The sequence below is a fragment of the Macaca nemestrina genome, chromosome 6 (genome assembly GCF_043159975.1).
Source record: "Macaca nemestrina isolate mMacNem1 chromosome 6, mMacNem.hap1, whole genome shotgun sequence".
In the NCBI taxonomy this organism is placed as follows: Eukaryota; Metazoa; Chordata; class Mammalia; order Primates; family Cercopithecidae; genus Macaca; species Macaca nemestrina.
The window spans coordinates 42,472,925-42,500,184 of record NC_092130.1 but is presented as its reverse complement, the minus strand read 5'-3'; the positions used below and the strand labels follow the sequence as shown (position 1 = coordinate 42,500,184).

General features: G+C 38.5%; 2 protein-coding genes across 15 annotated transcripts in view; one reads left to right on the top strand and one right to left on the bottom strand.

Moving 5' to 3' along the window:
- The window catches only part of LOC105467091 (polycystin 2 like 2, transient receptor potential cation channel), a 65,703-nt gene extending 63,818 nt beyond the window's left edge, over positions 1 to 1,885 (top strand). Inside the window, exon 15 of the mRNA XM_071098381.1 lies at positions 1,801 to 1,885. The gene's annotated coding sequence lies outside the window, so the exon portion shown is untranslated. The remainder of the gene's footprint in view (positions 1 to 1,800) is intronic.
- The window catches only part of LOC105467092 (family with sequence similarity 13 member B), a 96,457-nt gene that overhangs the window by 18,574 nt on the left and 50,623 nt on the right, over positions 1 to 27,260 (bottom strand). For all 14 annotated transcript variants that reach the window (XM_071098371.1, XM_071098372.1, XM_071098370.1 and 11 more), the window contains 6 exons: positions 21,350 to 21,391; positions 20,540 to 20,695; positions 18,350 to 18,482; positions 5,106 to 5,170; positions 2,848 to 2,896; positions 2,295 to 2,442 (listed from right to left, as the gene is read on the bottom strand). In XM_071098371.1, coding sequence (XP_070954472.1) covers positions 2,295 to 2,442; positions 2,848 to 2,896; positions 5,106 to 5,170; positions 18,350 to 18,482; positions 20,540 to 20,695; positions 21,350 to 21,391 — 593 coding nt within the window. The remainder of the gene's footprint in view (positions 1 to 2,294; positions 2,443 to 2,847; positions 2,897 to 5,105; positions 5,171 to 18,349; positions 18,483 to 20,539; positions 20,696 to 21,349; positions 21,392 to 27,260) is intronic.

Sequence of the window (27,260 nt, the reverse complement as noted above, 5' to 3'; positions counted from 1 at the left end):
ATCACCTGAGGTCGGGAGTTTGGGACCAGCCTGACCAACATGGAGAAACTCCATCTCTACTAAAATACAAAATTAGCCAGGCATGGTGGTACATGTCTGTAATCCCAGCTACTCGGGAGGCTGAGGCAGGAGAATTGCTTGAACCTGGGAGGCGGAGGTTGCGGTGAGGTGAGATCATGCCATTGCACTGCAGCCTGGGCAACAAGAACAAAACTCTGTCTCAAAAAAAAAAAAAAAAATCCTAACTCCTAATTGTGGAAAATCAATAAATGTTCGCATTAGTGACACAGTTAGAAGAAATAACATGGTCTACAAACAGCCACTCTACAAAGCACATGCACAGTTTATGGCTGGGAAGTTCACTCTGGTGTCTGTAACCATTGGCTTTCTGAAAGTCGCAGACCCCTATTTCTGGAAGAGCAAGTAGGAGACCTACATAGACTTGTTTAGGCTGTTGAACCAGGGCAGCTCAGGCACTGAAAATCAGGCATCAGCAGCCTACAGGTTACCTCCTTTATCTATACCAAGGTATAGGTGCTGAATTCTGACATGGAAAAAAAAGTCCAGTATCAGGTTCTCTTTCAGGGAGACTCAAGAACACTGAAGTTAAGACAGAGAAGGTCCATTCTCTTCAGACAATGAAAAACAATTGTTCTTCTATGTTTAAAATTTAATCAGGACTCCCAGGCCAAAGATCATACAGAACTATTTATCTGCATCTTCTAATAGGAAGAAACAAAAGTGCTTTATCAGAATCCCAGCTGCTTCCTTTGAAGACTCATTTCCTAGCAATGCTCCAAGGGATGCTCTGTCGACCACCATTCCTTTTATTTCAGCCACAATAAATAACAAAAAAGAACATATAATCTTCAACTGCCACCAGTATGCTAACATATCCCCTAACACTGGGAAGCATCTTCATAAATTCCAGATGTCCTGAATAACCCAGAACAAAGCAAATGAAAGACAACTTCCTAATTTAGTCTAAGTTAAAACAGATAATATGCCACTGGGCATGCCAAACATCTAGGCCTATATAAAAAGGAGGGTGGGGAGGAGACAGCAATAAAAATTGGCACAGACAATGACTTGGTTGGGGCTCTTAAAAAAAAATGCCTAGACCTTAAAAAAAAAAAAAAAAAAAAAAGATCCACACACACTCCATTTGCGATCTGCGATCAGGTGAGTACACTTACAGGGCCAAAAGGAGTCCATGGCACTGGCATTACAATTCCTGTTATTGCCAGTGTATGTCAACAGATAACTTGCCAAAGGTGACAAAACCCAGGGATCTTCATCCAAGTGAATGAATATGTAACTCTGCTTAAGATTCTTGAGTTATCTTATTGTCTCTTTTACCAAGGTGTATGATCCAGAAAAACTCCTAGATCCAAATTTATTGCTTGTTTCCCACCCCCACTCAACATTTGAAAGTTTACAAATACATAGAAAATTGAAAGAACTTTACACTGAATATCCATATATCAATCACAGTCTATCATTAACATTCTACTATACTTGCTTTTTAACATTTATCCATCCCATTAACCATCTTATTTTTTTCACGGATTTCAGAGTAAACTGCGGGTATCAGTAAATTTCCCCACAAATACTCCAGCATGCAAATCATCCACTGAAGTTCAGCATTTGTTTACAGTTTTTTATTCTCTTGAAGCAAAAAGAGAACTTTATATACAAAGAAACACACAAATCTATGTATTTGCTGAGTTTTGAGACATACATATACCCATGTTGTTTGCTTGTTAAATTTTAACTTCTCTCCTTTGTGCAAATTTTTAGAGTCCCCTCTACCATACCTTCATAACCGAAGACAGAGATAACAGGAATATGGTACGATATTTGTTTAGAAGTACCCTTGAAGGTCATTTTCAAAAATGTACTGCTGATGATTCTAAGGAAAAGGTAATTATACACCCTCTGTTTAAACTGGTGAGATCCCTAAGCCGTAACATACTAGGCTTTCAAAGACTGGGAGATAGCCCTTAACTATTAACAAAAATGTGTATGCTGGGTGACCTTTTAAAAAAATCAGCTCTAACATCCATTTTCAAAGCTGTTGATGGATCAGATAAGAACTTCTAGTTCATGAGATGCTGCCCCAAAATCTCAGTGTGTTTCACTAAAAACACCCACTTATTTATCTTATATGAAAGGGAGAACAAGATCAAGATGAATAAGGTTATCCAGAAAAGGGCTGTAGTCTTATCATCGCTTAGGGTAATTTCAGTTACAAACAACATTATCAGGAAAATAATGTGTGTGGGTAAAATTACCTTCCCATTTATCACCATCAGAAACATTCTTCAGATCTAAATGTGGAATATTAACACATGCTGCTTCACCTTGAACACCAACACTTTGACCTCCTGGTACTTCTGATTCAGTGTTGGCATTCAAATCACATATCTTGCTACTAGAATCCTGTATTTTAAAATAAAGAATACATTTCACAATGACGGAAGCTTTTCACACCCAGCTTAAACACATCCAGCACATATCCATGTGTAGTCTTCATTAGTTTATTGTGCCTACACAGCCGACTATCCCACTCCCACTGTGCAAACTATTTTCAAAGATAAACACACGGTTTTAGAATATGTCTTATTGGAAGACAAGTTTGGATTCCAAATTCAGGAAAGTGTTTTCATAACCAAGTCTCTTGTAGCCAAAAGTGGCAAATTAAGTTGCTGTTTAACTGTAAAATATTTGATAGGAGTATTTATATTTAAATCTTTAAACCTAGCTAACCCACGTGAAAGACCAGACATAACAGACAGTTTAAACCTAGGCAAGTTTTTAAAGACTAAGATAAAAAATAGTTCTTACCAGAATCAAGTGTGACAATTTATCACTGTCAAATAACAAATATTCTTCCCTAAAAATACAAGTAAAGTTGTTAGTATATTAAGAATAAAAAGCCTACTATCATTATGTATTTCTTACCTAGATTCCTCTACTCCACCACACAGTTAGCATTTACAACGTACGAGGAGAAAATGCCAACTGGACATATGCCCATTCTTTGGAGCCCTATATCTGAAAAATCACACAATACTGAAAAGATCCACAGAATCACTTCAGGTTTAGAAAAATCAAGTAACAATCCCTACTCCACCCCATAAACCACAGCACAAAAGAAAAACCTTTATAAAATGAAAACTAAAATCCACAGTAAGTAGAAACCCAAAAGAATGTATAATAAAGATTTTATAAAATAAATGTTTTAACCAAATAAACAGCTCTATTCTCTCCATTCCTGAGACTTTCAAAGGAGACTTTATTTAAAAAAAAAAAAAAAGATACTATGTCTTTTACTTTAAACCTAACTGTATTCTATCACAAGGTTACTACTTCCAATCAAAGAAGGTTACTACTTCTAAACCTTTCCCTCCTCAAAACATAACAGTAACATACTAAAAGGAAATTTAAAAAATTTCAGTCCACCTTTAATTTCCCCAGAAAAACTAACCCTTATTTAGAACAAGTGTTATAGCAAGCTGTCATAAGTGATCTGTACTTATTTTACCAGTCAAGAGAGCACCTGCTAATATACAGTAGATTATCAATATGCCTACTGGGGAAAAGTTCTTTTCCCCAAAGGCACTGTGGCAATTTACAATGACACATCAAGATGTCACTTCTAACTGGCCATAACAGAGTATGCACTCAGGAGACATGCCTTGATCTAAATATGGCAAGTCATTTTCTCATACAGATAATTACCTTATTCTTGCTGAGCATAAGAAATGAACTAAATGCTCTGATAAGCTTAAAGGCATTCCTTTGCTTAGTGTAGGAGCAAATGGTAGGATGAGTAAATACTACCTTAGCAACCTAAAAGACCTAATCACCTACATTTGAGAAACATGAATGTTAAACAAACAAAATGTAATCCACCTAACCAAGGTACTCTTTGGATCTAAAAACCAGTTTGCTAACTTATACACAGTTGAAGTTGAAGAGGAAAGAGCTTTTAAAAAAACAAAAACAAAAACAAAACAACAACAACAGAAGAATCCTCACTAAATGGCTCCTTATTGTTCTACCAAATCCAGATGTCATCATTCTGGGGGTGCCTGTTAATGCTGTTAATCTTATATCTTCAGCCCATAGCTCCAATACTCCCTGGGCTGGAAGAGGATGATTCCTGCCTCCTGAAAGGAAGCACAAGGAACTGCTATAAGCAGGAAATCTGTGGACCTTCAGAGTATGGGGAGGCTCCAGAGACATGGCTCCAAAGAATTTACTTACCCTTAAAGAATAGGCTTCCTATTTATAATTAAAAGAAACAATGGAATACAAATATGTCTTGGCCAACAGGCTGTCAGCAAATTAGTATGCTATCTGGGATCTCTCAATATTTACAATCTAGTCTGCAACTTCATTACTGAAGTATTTTCAGAATCTCAAGTCACCGTCCTAAGAAAGTTATACTTTCTGGCAGCATCTTGAAGACTGATGCAAAGGGTAACAAGAACCCAAATCTGATTCTGTGACTTAAAACATTCCAGAAAGCTTCTACCCAAAGAGGCTATCTATTGAGACTCCACATTTAGCTGAAATACTCGTTGCCTCCAGTATTTCTCTACCATTATAGCCAGCCAAAGAGGTTAAAAAAGCACCAGCCGCCTAATAGTGTATTGAGACATATTGAGACACACCAAGGATAAATTCAAAGAGGAAGACAAACATCCTACACATATTTGTTGAATCAAATACAATATCTCTCAGTTAGTTATACACAGTTACAAGACCATGAATTAACTCACTGACAGGTATACTCAGAATATCAGTAAATTCCCAATTGTTCCACAATCAACTGAAAGATTTAAATGTCTCCAAAAAGGCTGTTTTTCCCTCTGAATGTTTTCCAAGTTACAACTACTGTCTGTCTGAACCTGCACAAATCCAAATATTTATGGGTATTTAATATCCTTTATGTCTACCATTATAACAAGAAGGCTGTTTAAGATTATCTAAACTATATGTTTATAATGGATATTCATCTAAAAAATTCACCTCAAAAATCTGTGAAGAGCTCCAATTCTCAAAATGATTAATTAGAAACAAGAAAAAATGCTTACCTCTCAAGACAGCCATCTTCACTATCACCATGGTCACTGCATGGCTCTAACAATATACCTACAGACTGACAAAAAGAACACCACCATGTATTAATGGAGCTCCCAATACTCAAGATATAAGAAGAAGTTGCCAATCTAAATTAGGATATTAGAATACAGATTAGTCAAACACCCCTAATTAGCTATCATTTATAATAGTCTGTAGTACTTAGCATCTCTTTTTACAGGGAGTAATTTATCTTCCCTCAAAACCTGGGTCATATGAAGTACAGCAGGTACTCTGCATTTCTCTCTGTTAGGTAATATGTATCACCACTACCATCCTTCTTCCTTAGAATTCTCTCTTCCAAAATGATGGTCTGATCGTGCTTGTCACCTGCTGCTTGCTTTATTTCTCCCCAGCCACAAAGATACAAGTCTGGTGACTTCTTGTAGATAGGAGTCATAGAGGAGTTCACCAGGTTCCTTTGTATATTTGAAGTAATAACTATTTTCCACAAAAATGTCCCCAGATGAGAAAACACTCCCGTTTTCCAACAAGCTTAGTGACATCATCTCACCCCTATTCCTCTCAAACTAAAAACCTACCAAGTCTAATACAAATACCCAGAGAATTACTACAAAATACATGAACGTTTTGGTGTTTTTGACGATCACCTTTCAATTCAACAAAAGGTTCAATACTTCCTAGACTCTCTGATTCTTCTTTAGAAAGTACCACTTGTTCAGTTTTGTTTAGCATGAAAGAAGGTCCGTAAGAATCTGCAAAAAAGCTGTTAAAATACTAGTCCCTTTTCAAACTACACATCTATGAGGCTGTCTCATACACTTCAACAAAACAATGTAACAGCAACAGACTAAATGCGGAAGCATATATGAGAATCCAGCTGTCTTCTGTAGTCAAACAGGTATCAACAATATTTCTAGCTATGTAAAACAATGCCACTCCTCAAACTTAAAAAAATTTATGAAAACAGCTGTCTATTATGGAAAAGAGCAACCTTACTTATGTTACCATAAATGAGTTTATGTTAAAGTAAATTAATGTTTTTTAAATTTCTCAGTTTTAATTCCTAATATGGCAAATCCTGATAGACATACCTATGTAAACAAAAGCTCTTTGGGATCTTCAACATCTTTAAGAGTATAAATAAGTCCCCGAGACCCAAAGTGTGAGAACCACTGATACACAAATCAGACTTCGGTAACCTTTATGATCAATAACAGGTGTCCCCAACCCCCGGACCGCACTGTTAGGAATCAGGCCACACAGCAGGAGGTGAGCAGCCAGGGGAGTGGGGAGTGAGCATTACAGCATGAGCTCCGCCTCCGGTCAGAGATTCTCAGACCGGATTCTCAGAGAGGTGTGAACCCTATTGTGAGCTGTGCATGCGAGGGATCTAGGTTGTGTGTTCCTTATGAGAATCTAACTAATGCTTTGATGATGTGAGGCAGAACAGTTTCATTACGAAACCCCAACCCCCATCCACTGTCTGTGGAAAAAGTATCGTCCACAAAATCAGTCCCTGGTTCCAAAAATGTTGGGGACCACTGCTCTAGAAGATAGCTTTACATTCTGAAGGTTTCTGGGCACATGAAATAACCATTACCCAGACCAAATATTTAATTTTTATTTACTTGAAAAAAAATTTTTTTTGAGACAGTCTCACTCTGTCATCCAGGTCAGAGTGCAGTGGTGCAATTTCGGCTCACTTTTTGAGCCGAATACAAAAATACAAAAATTGTTTTGTATTTTTAGTAGAGATGGGATTTCAGCATGTTGAATAGGGTAATTTTTTTGTAATTTTAGTAGAAGTGAGTTTCAGCATGTTGGCCAGGCTGGTCTCGAACTCCTGACCTCAAGTGATCCACCTGTCTTCAGCCTCCCAAAGTCCTGGGATTACAGGTATGAGCCACTGCACACAGTCAGACCCAATATTTAAAATGAACCTTGGGGCCAGGCACAGTGGCTCACACCTGTAATCCCAGCACTTTGGGAGGCTGTGGCAAGCAAACCACTTGAGACCAGCCTGGCCAACATGGCGAAACCCCATCTCTACTAAAAATACAAAAATTAGCTGGGCATGGTAGCACACATCTGTAGTCTCAGCTACTCGGGAGACTGAGAGAGGAGAATTGCCTGAACTCAGGAAGCAGAGGCTGCAGTGAGTCAAGATTGCACCACTGCACTCCAGTCTGGGAGACAGTATAAGACTCTGTCACAAACAAACAAACAGAACCTTGGTATCTCACTCAAAATAACCAAATTCAAGCCCTAGCTCTGCCTTTCTCGTCACAAATATGAGAATAACAATAATTTACTTGACTACCTTAGAGTTACCATAGAGAATCAAAAGAAACAGCTTATAAGGAAAACCATCTATATAGGCCAGGCACAGAGGCTCACACTTGTAATCCCAACACTTTGGGAGGCCAAGGCAGGTGGATCACTTGAGGTCAGGAGTTCAAGACCAGCCTAGCCAACATGGTGAAATCCCGTCTACTAAAACACAAAAATTAGCCAGGTGCGGTAGTGTGTGCCTGTAATCCCAGCTACTCGGGAGGCTGAGGCACGAGAATCCCTTGAACCCAGTAGGGAGAAGGAGATTGCAGTGAGTGGAGACTGTGCCACTGCACTCCAGCAGCCTGGGCAACAGAGCGAGACTCTGTTTCAAAAAAAATAAGATATATAAATAAAATAAAATAAAATATTAGCGGGCAAAATAACCCGTATCTTCTCCCCACCTCCTCCCATGTAACCTTCCACAAACATTAAGGTCTGCAAAGGAAGGCTAAGGTGCTCTGGTCTCAATTCAGGTAAGTTAGAGAGCTTTGGTGGTGGCGGTGGTTGTGGCAGCAGCAGTAGGTGTAGCAGATACAGCACAGTTATATTAGCAATATCTTAGGAGCTATAGGGGATTACTGCCAAGAGTTAACTAAAACCTGACAGGCATTTCCAGTAATTCCTCTGGTCTCCATCCCTTCCTTAGGGGTCCATAATTGATGCACACACATTGCTTAGTTCTGCATCTTCCCATTTCCACTCACTTACCTTTGGCTCAAGCATGCTAGTTACTTCTATTAAATAGGCTACATATTTCCACTCCATTCTGTACCTTTTATTTGCTGAACACTCAATAAATTGCATATTGATATACTTCTGTCTAGCCTATTCTCTCTCTTCTACTGAATTAACACAATCAATACTGATGAGGTCTTAGACCAGTACAGGTCAAATTTATAGCCTTCTCTTCCTCTTGACTATCTGCTAGAGTTTATAAATACTTCTGGTCTCCACTTCTGAAAGGAGATAAAGCAGTTTCTCAGTGTTTGCAAGGTATGAATAATTCTAAGTTTTGAAGGGGCACCATCAATGAAGGTACCCTGAAATGAATGGATTTTACTGGTGATAAATCCAGGTATTTTGATGTGAGTTCTAATCAGGCTATTCAACTTCATACACTTTTTTTTTTTTTCACCTTCATACACTTTCAACTCCCAAAATATTGATTACTGTACAACTTATACCTATTCAAAATCTACAGTGAATAATCTCTTTCTATCAGATAAAACTCCTAAATATTTACTACAGAATCTAGTACCACATTAAAAAAAAAATTCCAGCCGGGCGCGGTGGCTCAAGCCTGTAATCCCAGCACTTTGGGAGGCCAAGACGGGCGGATCACGAGGTCAGGAGATCGAGACCATCTGGCTAACACAGTGAAACCCCGTCTCTACTAAAAATACAAAAAACTAGCCGGGCGAGGTGGTGGGCACCTGTAGTCCCAGCTACTCGGGAGGCTGAGGCAGGAGAATGGCGTAAACCCGGGAGGCGGAGCTTGCAGTGAGCTGAGATCCGGCCACTGCACTCCAGCCTGGGTAACAGAGCGAGACTCCGTCTCACAAAAAAAAAAAAAAAAAAAAAAAAAAAAAAAATTCTATTTTGGAAAAACCTATTCGATAAACCTATCCAAAATATAGGCCAAGCATGGTGACTCATGCCTGTAATCCCAGCACTTTGGGAGGCCGAGGTGGGCAGATCACCTGAGGTCAGGCATTCAAGACCAGCCTGGCCAACATTGCAAAACCTCGTCCCTACTAAAAATATAAAAATTAGCTGGGTGTGGTGGCGCATGCCTGTAATCCCAGCTATGTGGGAGGCTGAGGCAGGAGAATCGCTTGAACCCAGGAGGCGGAGATTGCGGTGAGCCGAGACTGCACCACTGCCCTTCAACCTTTTGAGACGCTGTCCCAAAAAAAAAAATATATATATATACACACACACACATATATATATAAAAAGATATAGAGAGAGAAACTCTTAAAACTCAATAAGAAAACAATCCAATTAAAAAACAGGCAAAAGACCTGAATAAACACCTCACTAAAGAAGATATACACATAGCATATGAAAAACTCATCATCGTATGTCATTAGGAAACTCAAAATTCAAACAAGATACCATTACACATCTATCAGAATGGCCAAAATCCAAAGCACTAACACTACCAAATACTGGCAAGAATGCGGCACTGTCACTCATTACTGGTGAATGAATGAGAAACACACTGAACTGATTTGAAACAGCACTTTTATTACAAATGTATCCAGGCATTTAGTTTATAATAAAGGCGGCATTTCACATTGGTGGGAAAAAGATAGATTATTCAAAAAATTAAGGTGTTGGGATATCTAGGTAAACATGTAGGAAAAACAGCTGAATCTGCTCTTCACATCTTACACCATGATAAATTCCAAATGGGTCAAATATTCAAAAGTAGAAAATGAAACTATAGAAGCATTTTTTTTTAAAGAAGAAGAAAGTTAGTTTATAATCACAGAACAGGGAAGGCCTTCCCAACTACGGCATTAAAACCTAAAATCTAACAAAAGGAAAAAAAGATGATAAAGTTTAACACCATCAAAAATGACTTTAAATAGTCAAAAGACAAAAAACTGGAAACAAATATTTGTGACTGATCATAAGAAAGGAGGTAGTTTCTTAATAAATAAAAAATATGGCCAGGTGCGGAGGCTCATGTCTGTAATCCCAGCCCTTGGAGAGGCCAAGGCGGGTGGATCACAAGGTCAGGAGTTCAAGACCAGCCTGGCCAAGATGGTGAATCCCGGTCTCTAGAAAAAATACAAAAATTAGCTGGGTGTGGTGGCAGGTGCCTGCAATCCTAGCTACTCGGGAGGCTGAGGCAGAGAATTGCTTGAACCCAAGAGGCAGAGGTTGCAGTGGGCCAAGATCACGCCACTGCACTCCAGCCTGGGCCACAAGTGAGACTCCGTCTCAAAAAAAAGAAAAAAAAAAAAAGGTACAAACCAAAAAGGAAAAATACCAACAACCCAAAAGAAAAATGTGGATGTGAACAATTGGAAACAGAAAAGATGAGACCCATCATGGTGGCTCACACCTGTAATTCCAGTACTTTCAGAGGCTGAAGTGGGAGAAATGTTTGAAGCCAGGAGTTCAAGACCAGCCCAGGCAACAAAGTGAGACTCCTTCTCTACAAAAAATTAAAAATTAGCCGGGTGTGATGGCATGCACCTGTAGTCACAACTGCTTGATAAGGTGAGGTGGGAGGATTGCTTGAGCCTGGGAGGCTGAGAATGCAGTGAGCTGTGATCATGCCACTGCACTGCAGCCTGGGTGACCAAAGTAAGACCCTGTCTCAAAAATAGAATTAAAAAACTTAACATTTCTATAAAAATGTCAGTGTAGGCTGGGTGTGGTGGCTCACACCTGTAATCCCAGCACTTTGGGAGGCTGAGATGGGCGGATCACAAAGTCAGGAGCTCGAGACTAGCCTGATCAACATGGTGAAACCCGTCTCTACTAAAAATGCAAGAATTAGCCGGGGGTGGTGGCGTGTGCCAATAATCCCGGCTACTCGGGAGGCTGAGGCAGGAGAATCACTTGAACCCGGGAGGCAGAGGTTGCAGTGAGCCGAGATCACGCCATTGCACTCCAGCCTGGGCGACAGAGCGAGACTCTGTCTCAAAAAAAAAAAAAAAAAAGTCACAATATAAGTTTCTACTAGAAAAAAAAAGTACAAAAATTAGCTAGGTGTGGTAGCACACACTTGTAATCCCGGCTACTTGGGAGGCTGAGGCATGAGACTCTCTCGAACCTGGGAGGTACAGGTTGCAGCGAGCCGAGATCGTGGCCTGCACTTTAGCCTGGAGACAGAGTAAGACTCTGTCTCAAAAAAAAAAAAGATTCCTTAGGATTAATTTCAGCCTGGCTAACCAATACCTTGTGGGATTGTGGTTTATGTAGCACCTAGTACTCCTAAGTTTATGTGATCAGCTTTGAAATGTTAAAAAGCAATTTGGTTTCCTTACACTGCAAGTCCATTTCAGAGGAAAAAAAACTCCAACATTATCTTTTATATCTAAAATCTTGATCTCCTTACAATAATATTCTAGCCCAGGGGTTAGCGAACTACAGCATACTAGACAAATCCACCCTGTGGCCAGTTTTTGCATGGTCTTTCGGCTAAGAAGGGTTTCTATGTTTTAAATGATTGGGGGGGTAGGAGGGAGAATCAAAAGAATAATGATATTCTGTGAAGTGAAAATGACAAGAAATTCAATTTTAGTGTCCATAAATTAAATTTTATTGCAACACAGCCATGCTCATTTCTTACGGTTTTTTCTGACTGCTTTCATGCTACAATAGCAGAATTAAGTAGTTGTTGCAGAGACTATATACCCACAATGCCTAAAATATTTACTGTCTGGGCCTTTACACAAAAGGTTTGCTGACTCCTACTCTATCTAGCCTTACACTTTCCTAGACACAAGTTACTTTCTACCAAAGCCACTTGAATCATGCCACGCCACAATACACTGGAAACTCGTACATCCTGTCCAACTAACATTCCCCTCTTCTGCAACTTCTTCACCTTACTGTCACCACTTGAAAACTTCATTCTAAATTTCTAATCCACTCAACATGTACTCTGTACCCTGGCTAACTATTTCAAAGCTAATTTGTCAATGCCTTTACCAATGTGGTCTAGTTTATGACCAGCTTTCTGTCCTCCAGACAGCAGATGCTACAAGAAAATGTGTCATTTAACATACCTTCCTAGTTGGCTCACTACAAGTTCATGTCATCAAACTTCAGCTAGACCTCCATTGGTTCTCAAATATCTGGTGACTCAGTTCTATCTGATTTCTCTCCACAGAGACTCTTGCAAAACTTTACCTATTTCTTCAGATCCAAACCCAATTCCTGACTCCTCACCCTCTGCAAATGCATTTCATTTTAAAATGGTCAAAACCATCTGAATTAAGTCCCCAAAACACCTCTCACTTAAAAAATATTCTATATATCCCCTTTTACTGAAGATTAAAAGTAGCTTTTCCTATTTAGGAATAGTCACTCAACTTGCATGCTGAATCACCCTCCTTCCACTTCTCACTCCCAATCCCCTCTATGCAGTGTTCCCCTAACTACCCTGGGTTATTTTTTCTTTCTGACATTTTTCAGTCTCTCCCTATCTAGTGACTGATTCCTACTGACATGCTCAAATCTCCATCCTGTATCAAGAAAGCAGAAGCGGGGGGGCGGGGGGCGATATCTCTTCCACAACCAGACTGCTCAACTTTTCTCTTTCCTTTTTTTTTTTTGAGACAGAGTCTTGCTCTCTTGCCCAGGCTGGAGTGCGGTGGCACGATCTCCTGGGTTCACGCCATTCTCCTGCCTCAGCCTCCTAAGTAGCTGTGACTATAGGCGCCTGCCACCACGCCTGGCTAATTTTTTGTATTCTTAGTAGAGACAGGGTTTCACCATGTTAGCCAGGATGGTCTCGATCTCCTGACTTCGTGATCTGCCCGCCTCGGCCTCCCAAAGTGCTGGGATTACAGGCATGAGCCACTGCTCCCGGCCTTCTCTTCCTTTTAATTTCAAAGCAAAACTTGTCCAAAAGGCATTCCACACACTGCAGCTTCTACCTACTCACCTGATACTCATTCTCAACCATGAAATCCTCTACCTACCAAAGCTCCTCTTTCTTTACCAATAATTTCTATCACTAAATCCAATAAATTTTAATTTGAATTTTTTGCTTAAATTATTTAATTATAAATGAGAGAAACTGTTGGAAACCTAAATATAAGAACATATGAAGAAAAGTAAAATCATCCATAATCTATCAGCCAGAAGGCCACTGTGAATATTCTGACTTGGCCTTTTGACTGTGTGCCACACACACATGCAGTGCATGCACACAAAGAAATTGGGACTGCATTAGCTTTAGTAATCTACACTTGGGTGTTTTTTTTTTTTTCTTCTAAATAACTTTACCTCACAACTATTACCCAGACCTTTAAAATAATTTTAAATGACTCAACAATATCCTAGTATATGGATATACTATAATTTATCTAACCACTTTCCATTTAGGACTTTTTGTGTTTCCCATTTTTTTTTTCCTGCAAATAAACCCCCAATAAGAATTCTAGTAGAAAAATCTTTGCATACACCCCTGATTTGTATGTATTTCCTTAGGACACAGTCTTGGATTTTGAAATTTCTGGATCAAAGGTTTAAGGTCTTTTGTTCTTACTGTTAATGTGTTTTCCAGGAAGTTTATAGCAATTTATACTTCCCATGTCTATTTGAGACCACTTATCTTAACTTACCCTCACCAGCATTAAATGTATTGTTCCTGGGTATTCTTAAGTTTTTTGTTCAACAGCAAAGGCAAAGGAAAAAAAAGCCATTTCATTAGACTTTTAACCCCCCTAGTAAGCAAATAAAATTAAACTTACTCATCTTATTTTTGTACCTTTGCCTCCCACCACCTTTTTTCTCCTTTTACCTCTCTATTTTGACCAACTTTCAGACTCAGGAAAAAATCCCATCCTCTTAGACATTCCCAACTGCTATGGTCATGGCTGCTTTTTTTTCCTCCAAAGTGCTAGAATACAGAGGTTCCCCTAGGGTTTCTTCAATCCCCATTTATTCTCTTATTCAAGTCACTGCATTCACTCACAGACAAAATGAGCCCCCACCACCAGCCACAGCTCAAGGCCTAAACATCTGCTTCATATAAACCACCTTCATATTCCAGTTCTGCAACACTGACCTCTTTTCCAGTCTCTTAGTGTCTGTATTTCTTACCCCAGTTTGCACCTAAATTTAATCATTTTCACCTTTGGAATTTTCTCTATTTTTCCTTCCTTCCCTAGGGCTCACAGTTCAGACTTTTTTTTTTTTTGAGACAGGGTCTTACTCTTTTGCCCAGGCCAGAGTGCAGTGGCATAATCTCGGCTAACTGCAACCCCTCTTTCCGAGTTCAAGAAATTCTCCTGCCTCAGCCTCCCAAGTAGCTGGGACTACAGGCATGTGCCACCACACCCAGCTAATTTTTGTATTTTTTGGTAGAGATGAGGTTTCACCATGTTGGCCAGGCTGGTCTCAAACTCCTGACCTCAGGTGATCCACCCACCTCGGCCTCCCAAAGTGCTGGGATTACAGGCGTGAGCCACCATGCCTGGTTAATTTTTATTTTTTATAGAGAGGGGTTGCACCATGTTGCCCAGGCTGGTCTTGTACTCCTGGGGCTCAAGCAATCCACCTGCCTCAGCCTCCCAAAGTGCTAGGATTACAGGTGTAAGCCACTGCGCCCAGCCTGATACACCAATTTCATTCAACGAATTATTTACCAAGTTGCTTACTAGCTTACTATGTGCCAGATGCTATTCTGGCACGCAGATCACTTGAGGTCAGGAGATCGAGACCAGCCTGGCCAACACCGTGAAACCCCATCTCTACTAAAATTACAAAAATTAGCCTGGCTTGGTGGCGCATGCCTGTAATCCCAGCTACCTGGGAGGCTGAGGCAGGAGAATGGTTTGAACCCAGGGGACAGAGGCTGTACTGTGCCGAGACTGTGCCACCACACTCCAGCCTGGGCAACAAAGGAAGACCCCATCTCGGGGGAAAAAAAAGTGGGGAGGAAAGGGAAGCAGGGAAAAAGGACAAAAAGTTCAGAGACTAGAGTAGGTAGGTAAGTGGGAGGGCCTGCCACAAACACAGAGTGATGAGGAGATTTGGCAAAATTGAGGAAATACCTGCAAGACTAGGTAAGAATGTAAGCTAAGGAGACATCCACAAATAAGCAATCCAGACAGGACTTAAGATTTAGCTGTCTCAATCCTGACTATCACAGCCAATATTCCGTAGTGCCTACAGCTGTATTTTGATACCTAGATGGCACTAGAAGGTTTTAGGAAGAGAAGTGTCATTATCTAATTTTCCTCTTAAAAGGATCATTGTGGTTCTGTGTTGAGAACACACCATCAAGAAACAAAGATGAGATCAATTAGGAGGCAATATTAATCCAGGTGACATGATGGCAGTTTGGACCTGCAGGGTGGCAACAGAAACAGTAAAAAGTGGTCAGACTTCTCTTCTGAAGTCAGTCATAAAACCTTTGGCTGGGTGCGGTGGCTCACGCCTGTAATCCCAGCACTTTGGGAGGCCACGGCAGGCAGGTCACCTGAGGTCAGGAGCTCGAGACCAGCCTGGCCAACATAGTGAAACTCTGTCTCAACTAAAAATACAAAAAATTAGCCTGGCATGGTGGCAGGCGTCTGTAATCCCAGCTACTCAGGAGGCTGAGACAGGAGAATTGCTTGTACACGAGAGGTAGAGGTTGCGGTGAGCTGAGATTGCACCACTGCTGCAGCCTGGGCAAGAAGAGCAAAACTGCATCTCAAAACAAACAAACAAACAAACAAAAAAACCCCTTCATTCCAGAAGTAGCTACCCTATACCTGGACGAAAGGAATGCCCTTATCTCTGAATACACAAGGACACAGAAAAGAATCTCAACAAACAAGGCCTTTGTTAATCAGCCGCCCTTCATTTATCATCCTCTTTGTCTAATTATTCATCCACACCACTGTCCACTTTTCATCAAACCAAAGCATTAAAATACACAGGTGTGTCTGTTTCTTTGGGTCTTGATTTCTGAAGGTGTTCATGTCATGTAAAACTTACATTAAATAAATGTGTACGCTTTTCTCTTATTAATGTCTTCTGTTACAGGTGCCTCAGCTATGAACCTAATGACAGGTAAGGAAAGAAATCTTTCCTACTCAACAGATGCTTGGTAAAGATACACCAGTGGAAATGCTGGGTGCCTAGTTGGATACAGCAATCTAAAATTCCAAAACACGTCTGGACTGGAGATACAAATTTGGGAATCAGTAGCATATAGATGGTAGTTAGAGCCATTAGGCTAAACAAGATTACTGAGGAAGTGAATAAAAATAAGCAATCTGAGAAATGGGCCCTGGGCCATTCCAAATTTAAGAGATTCAGAAGAGGAAGAGCAATCAGCAGAGGGGAATGAGAGAACAGCCAGTGTAGGGGAAAAAAAGAAAAAAGAGAGAGAATGAGCTATCCTGAATGCCAAGTGAAAAAAGTATATCAAGGTAGTGGGAGTAATTAATTGAATCAAACTTTGCTATTAGGTCAAATAAAACATTCAACAGACATCACTGGTGACTTGCAAAAGCTATTTCAGAGGAATGAATGGTCAGAGGAAAGGATAGCTGCAGTGAATTTAGGAGAAAATTGGAGGAAAAGAGTTAAAGAAAAGAGACACAGACAATTCTTCCAGCAATTCTATTTATAAAGGGAAGCAGAGAAATCAGGGTGTATGTAGCTAGAATGGGATGGGGGGAGTCAAGAGAGGGATTTTTCTGAACTTGGAAGAAATAACAGTATAAATGTTTTAAACTGATGGGAATGACTAGGTAGACAGGCAGAAATTGATAATCCAGTGATACTGAACAAAGGCAGAATACAAAGCCTAAGTCTTCTTACTCTAAATTTCTCTTGAGCCCTACTTTAGTGTATGGTTTAGAATGAAAATATACTGAGGAAACCCACCTTATCTATTAATTTAGCATCTTATTTTTAAAAGTAGTATCAAAATTACATTTTGAATGTCTTAGAAAGATGCTGCTTTTTACATTTAATGGCAATTATATTAAAAAAAGTTAACACTAACAAATGTGACAGTGACAATAATTTAGTCATTATTACAACAATGTTCCTGGGTTTTTGCTAATCAAGAAAGGATGCCAACAGTGAGGATTCAGAACATGCCACATCAAATTATTACTCTTTGGCATAAGGATTATTTTTAGTTTATTATTTTCAGAAATAGCAAACACAGGATAATACAGAGAAGTCACCCTTTTATAAAAGGAATTTTCACCTGTAGTAGAAATCTCCGTTTCTACGGGTGTCTCCTCTCTGTACGAGCAAAAGAAATATGACTCCAAATCACTAAAAACTATCAATCTTCAGGGCAAAGATTAACTTTGCTTACAGTGATTTTCCTGGTCATCTCATTACAACTAGGTCTCCCTAACACCCTTTTTTCCTTTGTTTCAGGACATGATGGTATTTAAGCCACCTCTGAGAGATTTACTCACTTCCCCCGAGTATCTCCCATGTGTATATGAGGGATACATGTCTTAAAACTTGTTTTTCTCTTGTTAACCAGTATTTTGTTGCAGAGGTCTATCCCATCCTAAGAACTGTATGAGAATATTATATGTTCTCCCCTATACCATGTTCTTCAGCAAAACTCCTAAGAAATACAGAAGCTGTCTTAAAAATAACAAAAGTCAACCATAATACCACCTAGCTACCTCAGCGGACATCATAATTTCTTTCTAGGAAAATAATTTAAAACAAGTTGAAACTTTTTTTTAGTTTTTTTTTGTTTTTTTTTTTTTGTTTTTTTGAGATGGAGTCTCACTCTGTCGCCCAGGCTAGAGTGCAATGGCACAATCTTGGCTCACGGCAAGCTCTGCCTCCCGGGTTCACACCTTTCTCCTGCCTCAGCCTCCCGGGTAGCCTACCATCACGCCCCGCTAATTTTTTTGTATTTTTAGTAGAGATGGGGTTTTACCGTGTTAGCCAGGATGGTCTCAATCTCCTGACCTTGTGATCTGCCCGCCTTGGCCTCCCAAAGTGCTGGGATTACAGGCGTGAGCCGCCAGTGACACCCAGTCAATAAGTTGTATTATACTTCTCTACCCAGTGATGTTTCCTAAACTCTGAGAGAATGTATATTCTTGGGGATTTATAATTGAGACAATTAAGTGTATCAGCAAAATACTGAACTAAAACTTCTGGCATCAAAGAAACACATGAAGCAATCAAAGTTGTATATCTAACACATATTTTTGACATTCCTTACCTGGTTATTTTCTTCATTATCAAATACACAATCTTGCTGCATAACTTCATTGTCTAAATTAGTGCTAGCCACAGGTTCTGAACAGTCTCTGTTACTTTCACTGGCATTAATAATACCATCAGCAATATCAACCCTAGGGATGAAGTTTAAAAATTAGATCAGGCCAAATGTTGAGTGTGTAATGCCTTTACTTTAAAATAAGTAAATATGAATAATGATCTGAAACTTTTACTTGTTAAAGAAAATGTGAACTTTTCACAAAAATCCATACTTTTGTCTTGCTAAATCAGATTATTAAATCTGCTACATTTTTATCTCCTTGGGATGTTGTGAGGGACCTTGTTATCCCCTCTAAAAATGTTCATAAGCAAATAAATGGCTTTTAAAATAATTTATGTTCCAAAATAATCATTTCCCTTGTAAATGCACACTCTCACATAATAATGACACATCTGTCCTGATCAAATACAAGTCCAGTACTAGTCCAGTACAAGTCCAACACCTTATCAAGTAAAACAGAAATAGTTTCCTACTGCAGAGTTGTCATCTTACACAGTTTAGAATATCCAAAACACTGCTACAGTTTTTGTTTCCAAAGATGATACCACTACCCTCAATAGAACATGTGCTCCCCAAGATAAGACTATCATCTGAGTAATGGGTATAGGTTTGCAGAATCCCTAGCTAAGCTAAGGACAAACTCCAAGAAATCTGCTTACATCCTTTGAAACATTTTCCCATTATTTCTAACTTTTAGATACTGATTTTTTCCTTCATATTCTGCCCAAATACTCCCAATAGATCCAGTTGTATACATGCTTTTTTTTCTTTTTCAATTTTTCTATTTTTCCTCTCTTTCCCCCTCCCACCTTTTCCCAGCTGTATACATTCTAATCATGCCTTCAAAGTACACAAACCAAGGCCATCAAATACAGCTGCACTGCCTGGCAGTGTTATCCATGGTGCTTGCAATTGTACTATATGGTATTCCAAAAATAAACATTTCCACCACTGGTACTCACATCAATTTATATTTTTCATTTTATATTTGATAGCTATTCTAGTTAGCCCTTTTAAAAACTGTCTTTAAAAAAAAAATCACTCCCCAATAATCTTTTTTTTTCCTTTACCTTCCTACAAATCTTCTAGATTTGGGTACATCTTTCTCATCTGTCCCCCTGCAAAAAACTGATATATGAAAAACATGAAATCACTGCACCATGGTCTCTGAGGGAGGCACACAGGTATCCTGAAGTACAGGACTGAAGTAACAGAAAACAAAGAGAGGCTTTCCTTCATTTAAAGGTAACAGGTCAGATGAAGAGTGGAGCAACATCACGCATTACAAGTACTTTTAACTAATACATATTTAAATACAGGTTGAGTATTCCTTGTCGGAAACGCTTGGGACCAGAAGTGTTTCAGATTTGGTTTTTGTTTGTTTTCAGATTTTGGAATATTGCCAGTTAGCAAGCAACTGGCTCATGAATTATTTTAAAAGCCATTCATTTGCTTATGAAAATTTTCAGAGAGCGTAACAACAAAGTCCCTCACAACATCCCAAAGAGAGGTGCCAGACTGGCATTCCTAATCTGAAAATCCAAAATCGAAAATGCTCAAATGAGCATTTCTTCTGAGTATCATGTCAGTGCTCAAAGTTTTGGATTTGGGAGCATGTCAGATTTTGGATTTTTCCACTAGGGATGTTCAACCTGTATTAAGAGCTAACCTAACAAAAGCGTAAGGAGGGGATAGGCTGGTGGCAAGGGATAACTATTTAAATAGAAAGGATGATTCTGCCCACCATTTCACTCAATGATTATATGCATAATAGTGATATCAATCTGCTGCCCCTGCAACTGTCTGTCTAGATCACTCTCTTGCACAGTCTAATTTTTTAAAGTTATTTTTCATACAACATAATTCCTAAAGGTAAGCTTGTTACTTCATTCGATGTTCAGGGAAGAAAAAAAAAACCTGTGTTGAACTTAATAAACATACATTATAAAAAAAGTTATGAGATACTCAGTGTTAATTATGGATGTATATACAAGTATATATACAAAGTCACTTTTCACAATGACTTTCAGAAATCTCCAAGAAAGATGAGATCCTGTTATTTAAGTAGAATTAGTTTTAAGATAAAACAATTTTATAACATTTAATAAACAACAATAAAGCATTTCTTACTGGTTATTAGATCCTTCCCCATCACAATGAATACTTTCTGCTTCGTTATTACACACCACACTTTGCTGTTGTAAATTCTTAAGATCATGATCTATGCTGCTCTGCAGATCAAAAAGGTGCTGTTCCACAGCTGCTCTAATTGTTCTTTCTAAAATACTACAAAACATAATACATTTTAGTAAGAAGCAGTCACTCTAACTGGGCATCTGGTGACACAGACATAAATGCTAAAACCTATGACCAGTAAAACTATTATGGTACTTAAATGGGTAAACCGAAGTGTAAAAAGAAATACATAAAAGGAATACATGATACTGGCTTAAGTTTTAAAAGTGAAATTTACCCAAACAATCATATACAAATCAACCATAATGTCACTATTACTACTGAGATGGGAATGATCAGTTGTCCCTATAATTCACTCCTCACTATACAGAAAACCACTCATTAAGGCTTTTCAAAGCTATTCTTATAAAGCAAAATAATCTACTAACATCTAAACGAAAGAAACTATGAGTATTGCTCACACTTTTTATGTAAAGTCTACTTTTTAAAAACATATTCTATGAACATTTTTCAATTATTTCAGAGGATTCAAAAGAATCATCTGAAGAAAGCTCATCTTTATTTTGTATATTAATGCAATGGGTTTCTTCTTCATTTGTTCCTATCACAGTACATAAAAAACTAGTTTACTGCCTGTGTACAGTCTTTCCTCTAAAGTCAGCACAATAAATACATTATTTTCATTTCTACAGCTTAGTAGTATCTTAAAATCTTAAAAATGTCTTCTATAAATACACTACTTACTCTGTAGACGCTGGTAGGATGCTGATGGGAGATATATGGGTGCTGTAATCAAAGAAAGAAATTAGCTATAAAAACGTTCAATAATCAGTACTACAAAATGTGCTGAATCTGCCACATTTGCACTACCTTGACACAACCAGGAGAGCACATACTAAGTGTTGTATTCTTGGTTACGTATCAAGTTGGAAATATTTTCTAAATTTGGTTAGTAAAGCTTTCAAATATTAACCAAAGAAAATAAATTTGGAAAAACGTATCACTAACAAGACCAAAATTTAAAAGTTAGAATTCATTATGAGCTAGGAGCATTACAAGCATTTATCTCTCATTTAATAACTTTCAGTACCCGAGGAGTTACAATTATTTCCCCCTTTCCACAAAAGTGAAGCTCAAAGATGTTAATTAACTTGGCCAAATGCATATGGCCCTGGGTTGGGTACCCCAAAGACCCTGCTATTAACAAAGATGCTCTACTGTCTTCTATAACAGAAAAGTGACTAAAAACAAAAATACACACACCACAGCATGAGCACCTCTTACAGAAGATGAATCTAATTTTCTAAATAAACTATTTTTCACACAAAAAGACCCCCAAATATATATACTTGTGGTGGTGAGAGTGGGACAACTACTTTCTCTGGTGCTCAGTTGGAGGAAAACTGATCGATTTCCAAAGCTGGAGGGAAAATTAGTTGTACTGGATTTAAGTGAACAGTAGTATTAGCTGTTCGTGAATACAGGTAATTTTTAAAAGATCATTTATCAGATAAAAGATAAGGTATGTTTAAATGGCACTGTGTGCCTAAGGACATCATCACAGTCAATACTTAGCCATAGAGAGGAGTGACCCTGCCTTCTTGACCTGAACACCACATCTGTAGCTACCTCGTCATTTTTTAAATGGAAATTAGTTTTATGAAGATCCTCCAAAATGTGGCAATACAATCTCTAACCAACATGCAGAACAAACGATATCAAGTTAGTATTGTCAGGATCCACTGCAGGAAACCAAATGAGTATCATTTACCATTCATTCACTGAGCAATCTTCATGTCTCTCAGTAGCAAAGTGAACAAATGCTTTATCAGACAACAGTAAGCCCTCTTGGTCTGACACACATAACCCCTCCTATGTATAAAAATATTTTTGTTAACTGTCAGTATCATGCTAGTTTCCAATGAATTATTTTTAGTTCTAAAGGCCTTCATGCTGATCGTCTCCAGGGAAGTGTTTACCAATATTCACACTTAAAGATTTTTCTGGCTAGGTGTGATGGCTCATGCCTGTAATCCCAGCACTATGGGAGACCAAAGCTGGAGGTTCACTTGAAACCAGGAGTTCGAGACCAGCCTGGGCAACATAGCGAGATCCCATCTCTTTAAAAATCAGCCAGGCATGATGATGGCACATGCCTGTAGTCCTAGCTACTTGGGAGGCTGAGGCAGGAGGATCACTTGAGCCCAGGGAAGTTGCAGTGAGCTGTGATTGTGCCACTGCACTCCTGCCTGGGTGACAGAAAGACATCCTGTCTCAAAAAAAAGAAAGAAAAATAAAACAACTAAAGTTTTTTGGAACTTCATTTCTGAAATCCAAAAAAGCTGGGGAGAAAAACCCCAAAACATGGCACAAAGAAGAGTGTAGCCATCATCAGTTTATTTCTAGTAGTTTCCTGTGAGCTAAAAGTTAAATAATTATTGACTTCTGTAGAAAAAAACAGAAAGTAAAAAGATAAATAAGGCCTTCCCTAAAGAGTCTTAACGTCAACTAGGATATTAGATCTTTTTCTGATATTTTGCTCTAATAAACTATTGCTTATATTTTTACATTTTGGTTATCAGCTGTTATTAAATTATAAAAATTAAATCTTTATGTGGTACAATCTGTTTTATTTTCCTTGGTAATATTTGCAATCTCTACTAAGATGATTCCTTGCCCACTGAAAAATATTCATTTTATTTTTAATATCTAATTATAAACCACTGACAATGTGGCATATTGAATGGTGTGGGGAACTATAAATTGAACACTCTTAATCATTTAATTTGTGATCTCTGGTGAGCTTTTGCTGTATCTTATACCAAATTCTGAAGAAGCTCTCTAATTCCCAACTACTTACTTCATCAGTCTGTTACTAAAGTTTTATATGTTTTAATTCTTGGTAGGGCTTATATCTTCTCTGTTCTTTCTCAGATTTGCCCTTGTTAGTCATCTGCTCATTTTCCCAGAGGAATTTTCTCACCCTTTTTTGTCAGATTAGATTATCAATAAAATGCTAGCAGGTAAACGGATACAAGATATTTCATAAAGAATTAACCAAAAAGAAAAATAATCAACCTAACTAGATATACAAGTTTAAAATAAGGATTATAGAGTCAAGTGCCAATGGCTCATGCCTCAAGCCCCAGCTACTCAGGAGGCTGAATCAGGAGGATCACTTGAGCCCAGGAGTTTGAGGCCAGCCTGAGCAACATAGCAAGACCCCCATCTCAAAAAAAATAAACAAGGATTAGAATAAAATTTATATTTCTGCTGATGTCAATATTGATAAAGGCTATGAAACTGACATGCATGTTGCTAGTGGGAAGGTTAACAAGTAAAAATTTCTTACAGAAATCTATTTAGTAATGCATTTCAAAGAGCTCTAAAAATGTGTATGCACTTTGACTCAGAAAGTCTGAGACTCTATCAAAAAGGGTTTATCAAATCTACCACAATCCATCGTAGATACAAAAGGGGAGGATGGATTTTATACCATAAAGTATTCTCTGTACCATTTTTCCAATATTATAAAAATTCTCAAAAATACAGAAAAGTGAAAATAAACTGTGTAAGAACACCTACAGCCCCAACATTTAGAGTCTATAATTAACATTTTACTATATTTGCAGAATTATAAGGAAGAAATATCAGCAAATGAATATATAAAATGGACCAGGATACATACAATGGACCATTGTGAAATCATTGGTGCTCATTAAGATTAGAAAATACCAGAAATTGTTTTTATATGTGCAAGCATGAACAATGTGTGCAACTATGTATCAAAATAGCTCCATTTAATAATGTGTTTTTACAACTATAAACAAAGGCATATATACTAAGCTAGAATTTGGGAGCTCTCTTATGGAGATGCTCTAGAGCATCTCTAGAGCAGGGATGTCATCCATGGACCACTTGTATCAGAATCTGCTGAAGTGACAGTGTTATTTTGTTGGAGATCTGTACTTTATCCCAAACCTCAAATACCATAAAGCCAAAGTAAATAAAATACTATGGTACTCAAACAAAAAAACAGGCAGACAGAAAAAAACAATCATCATACACACTTGATTTAGAACAAAAGGTGGTATACAGAAAGCAGGGAAATGGCAGTGTTTTCAAACATGAATGCTGATACAATTTGGTATCCATATGGAAAAAGTTAACTCGGCCCTGATCTCACACATGAGAGAGAAAATCAATTCTGGGTAGACTGTAGATCTAAACATGAAAGGTAAAATAATAAAGCTGTAAGAAGATAATGTGGAAATGTTTATTTAGGAAAAGATTTCTTAAACATGACACAAAAAGCATTAACCACAGAAGGAAAAGAGTGATACATTTGATTAAAATTAGAAACTTTTTTTTGAGACAGGCTCTCACTTTGTCACCCAGGCTAGAGTGCAGTGGCACAAACAAAGCTCACTACAGCCTCCATCTCCCCATCTCAAGGGATTCTCCTGCTTCAGTTGGCCAAGTAGGTGGGACTACAGGCACATGCCTAGCTAACTTTTGTATTTTTTGTAGAGGCAGGGTTTGCCCCAGCTGGTCTCAAACTCCAGAGCTCAAGTGATCCTCCCACCTCAGCCTCCCCAAGTGCTAAGATTACAGGTGTGAGCCATCATGCTCAGCCAGGAACTATTTTTTACATAATGAAAAATAATAAAATTTTAAAAACCTATTTTTAATATAATATATATTTTTTAAGTCTCCTGACAAATAAAAAAAAAAAAAAAGGCCAGGTGCAGTGGCTCATGCCTGTAATCCCAGCACTTTGGGAGGCCGAGGGGGGGGGCAGATCACCTGAGGTTGGGAGTTCGAGGCCAGCCTGACCAACATGGAGAAACCCCATCTCTACCAAAAATACAAAAATTAGCCAGGCGTGGTGGCACATGCCTGTAATCCCAGCTACTTGGGAGGCTGAAGCAGGGGAATCACTTGAAACCGGGAGGAAGAGGTTGTGGTGAGTCAAGATCATGCCATTGCACTCCAGCCTGGGCAACGAGAGCGAAATTCTGTCTCAAAAAAAAAAAAAAAAAAAAAAAAAAAAAGCCTTCAATGAACGACTAAAGTTCACAAAAGTAGGAATCAGCCAAAACACATATGAAAAAGGGGAGGGCTCTTATTAAAGTGACAATGAAATACTGTTATATGCTCACAAGATAAGTTAACGCCAGTGTTGGCAAGGATGTGAAGCAACTGTCACATACTGTTAGTAGGGATGTAAACTGGAATAAGTACTTTGAATAATTAAGGAATACTTACTAAAACTGAAGACAGGTGTTATGTCTTCCTCTGCATGCACATGAAGATGTGTATAAGAACATATATAATACTACTATTAATAATAGTCACAAAGTAAAAACAATTGAATTGTCCACCAACAGTAAAATGGATAATTGTGGCGTAATCATACAAGAGGATACTTTACAACAATGATATGAGCCATAGTGACATGCAGCAGCGTGGATAAATCTCAAACTTACGCAGTGAAAAAAAACAGTGTTCAGTGAAAGAAACCAGACCAAGAATTTACATATAATCTGATTTCATTTTCATAAAGCTCTAAGACATACAAGGAAGTGATTGCTATAATGTCCACATAGTAATCACCTTCGTAGGGAGGGAGGGGATCAGGATTTTGAGAGCTACTAGGGTGGTGTCACAGTTTATTTACAGGTGTGTGTGGGTACAAGGATATTTGCCTCTAACTTGTGTTGCTATACATTTACTTTATGCCCATTTCTATAGTATGATTTATTTTCCAATACAAAATGAGGCCAGCCATGGCAGCTCATGCCTGTAATCCCAACACTTCAGGAGGCCAGGGCAGAGGATAACTTGAGGCCAGCCTGGGCAACATAGCAAAACCCCATCTAATTTTTTAATTAAAAAATTAATTTTTAAAAAAAGCAAAGAGGCTGAGCATGGTAGCTCATGCCTATAATCCAGCACTTTGGGAGGCCGAAGTGGGCAGATCACTTGAGGTCAAGAGTTCGAGAGCAGCCAGGCCTATGTGGTGAAACCCCTTATCTACTAAAAAAAAATTTAAAAATTAGCTAGGCGTGATGGCGCATGCCTGTAGTCCCAGCTAGTTGGGAAGCTGAGGCAGGAGAATCGCTTGAACCCGGGAGGCGGAGGTTACAGTGAGCTGAGATCGCGCCACTGCATTCCAGCCTGGGTGACAGAGCAAGACTCCGTCTCAAAATAAATAAATAAATAGAATAAAATAAAACAAAGAAAAAAGCTTTTTAAAAGGCAGATTCCAAGGTCCCACTCCGAATCTCTAAAGTAGGGCCCAAGAGTCTACATTTTTAACAAATGCCAATGATGATTCTTATCCATAGTAGTAAGTTTGAGAAACATTGGCCTAGATCTATATCTAGCCTCCAAAAAGAATAAAGTTTAATAAAATTTCCAGTTATTCAAAGGAGCCAAAAAGAGGCAAAAGTTCCAGTGGTCTTAAATTGAATAGATCACAAGGTAGTTGATCTTTTTTGCTTCCTATCTCTTTTAATTGCTACTGAAAACTAAAAGTATATATAAAAGTAGTGATAAGCAAGCTCGATTATTAACGCAAGAGTAAAGATTCTTCAGTCCTGAAGAATATGCTGGGACAATCAAATAAACAGCTCCTTTTAAGAAGCCTCCC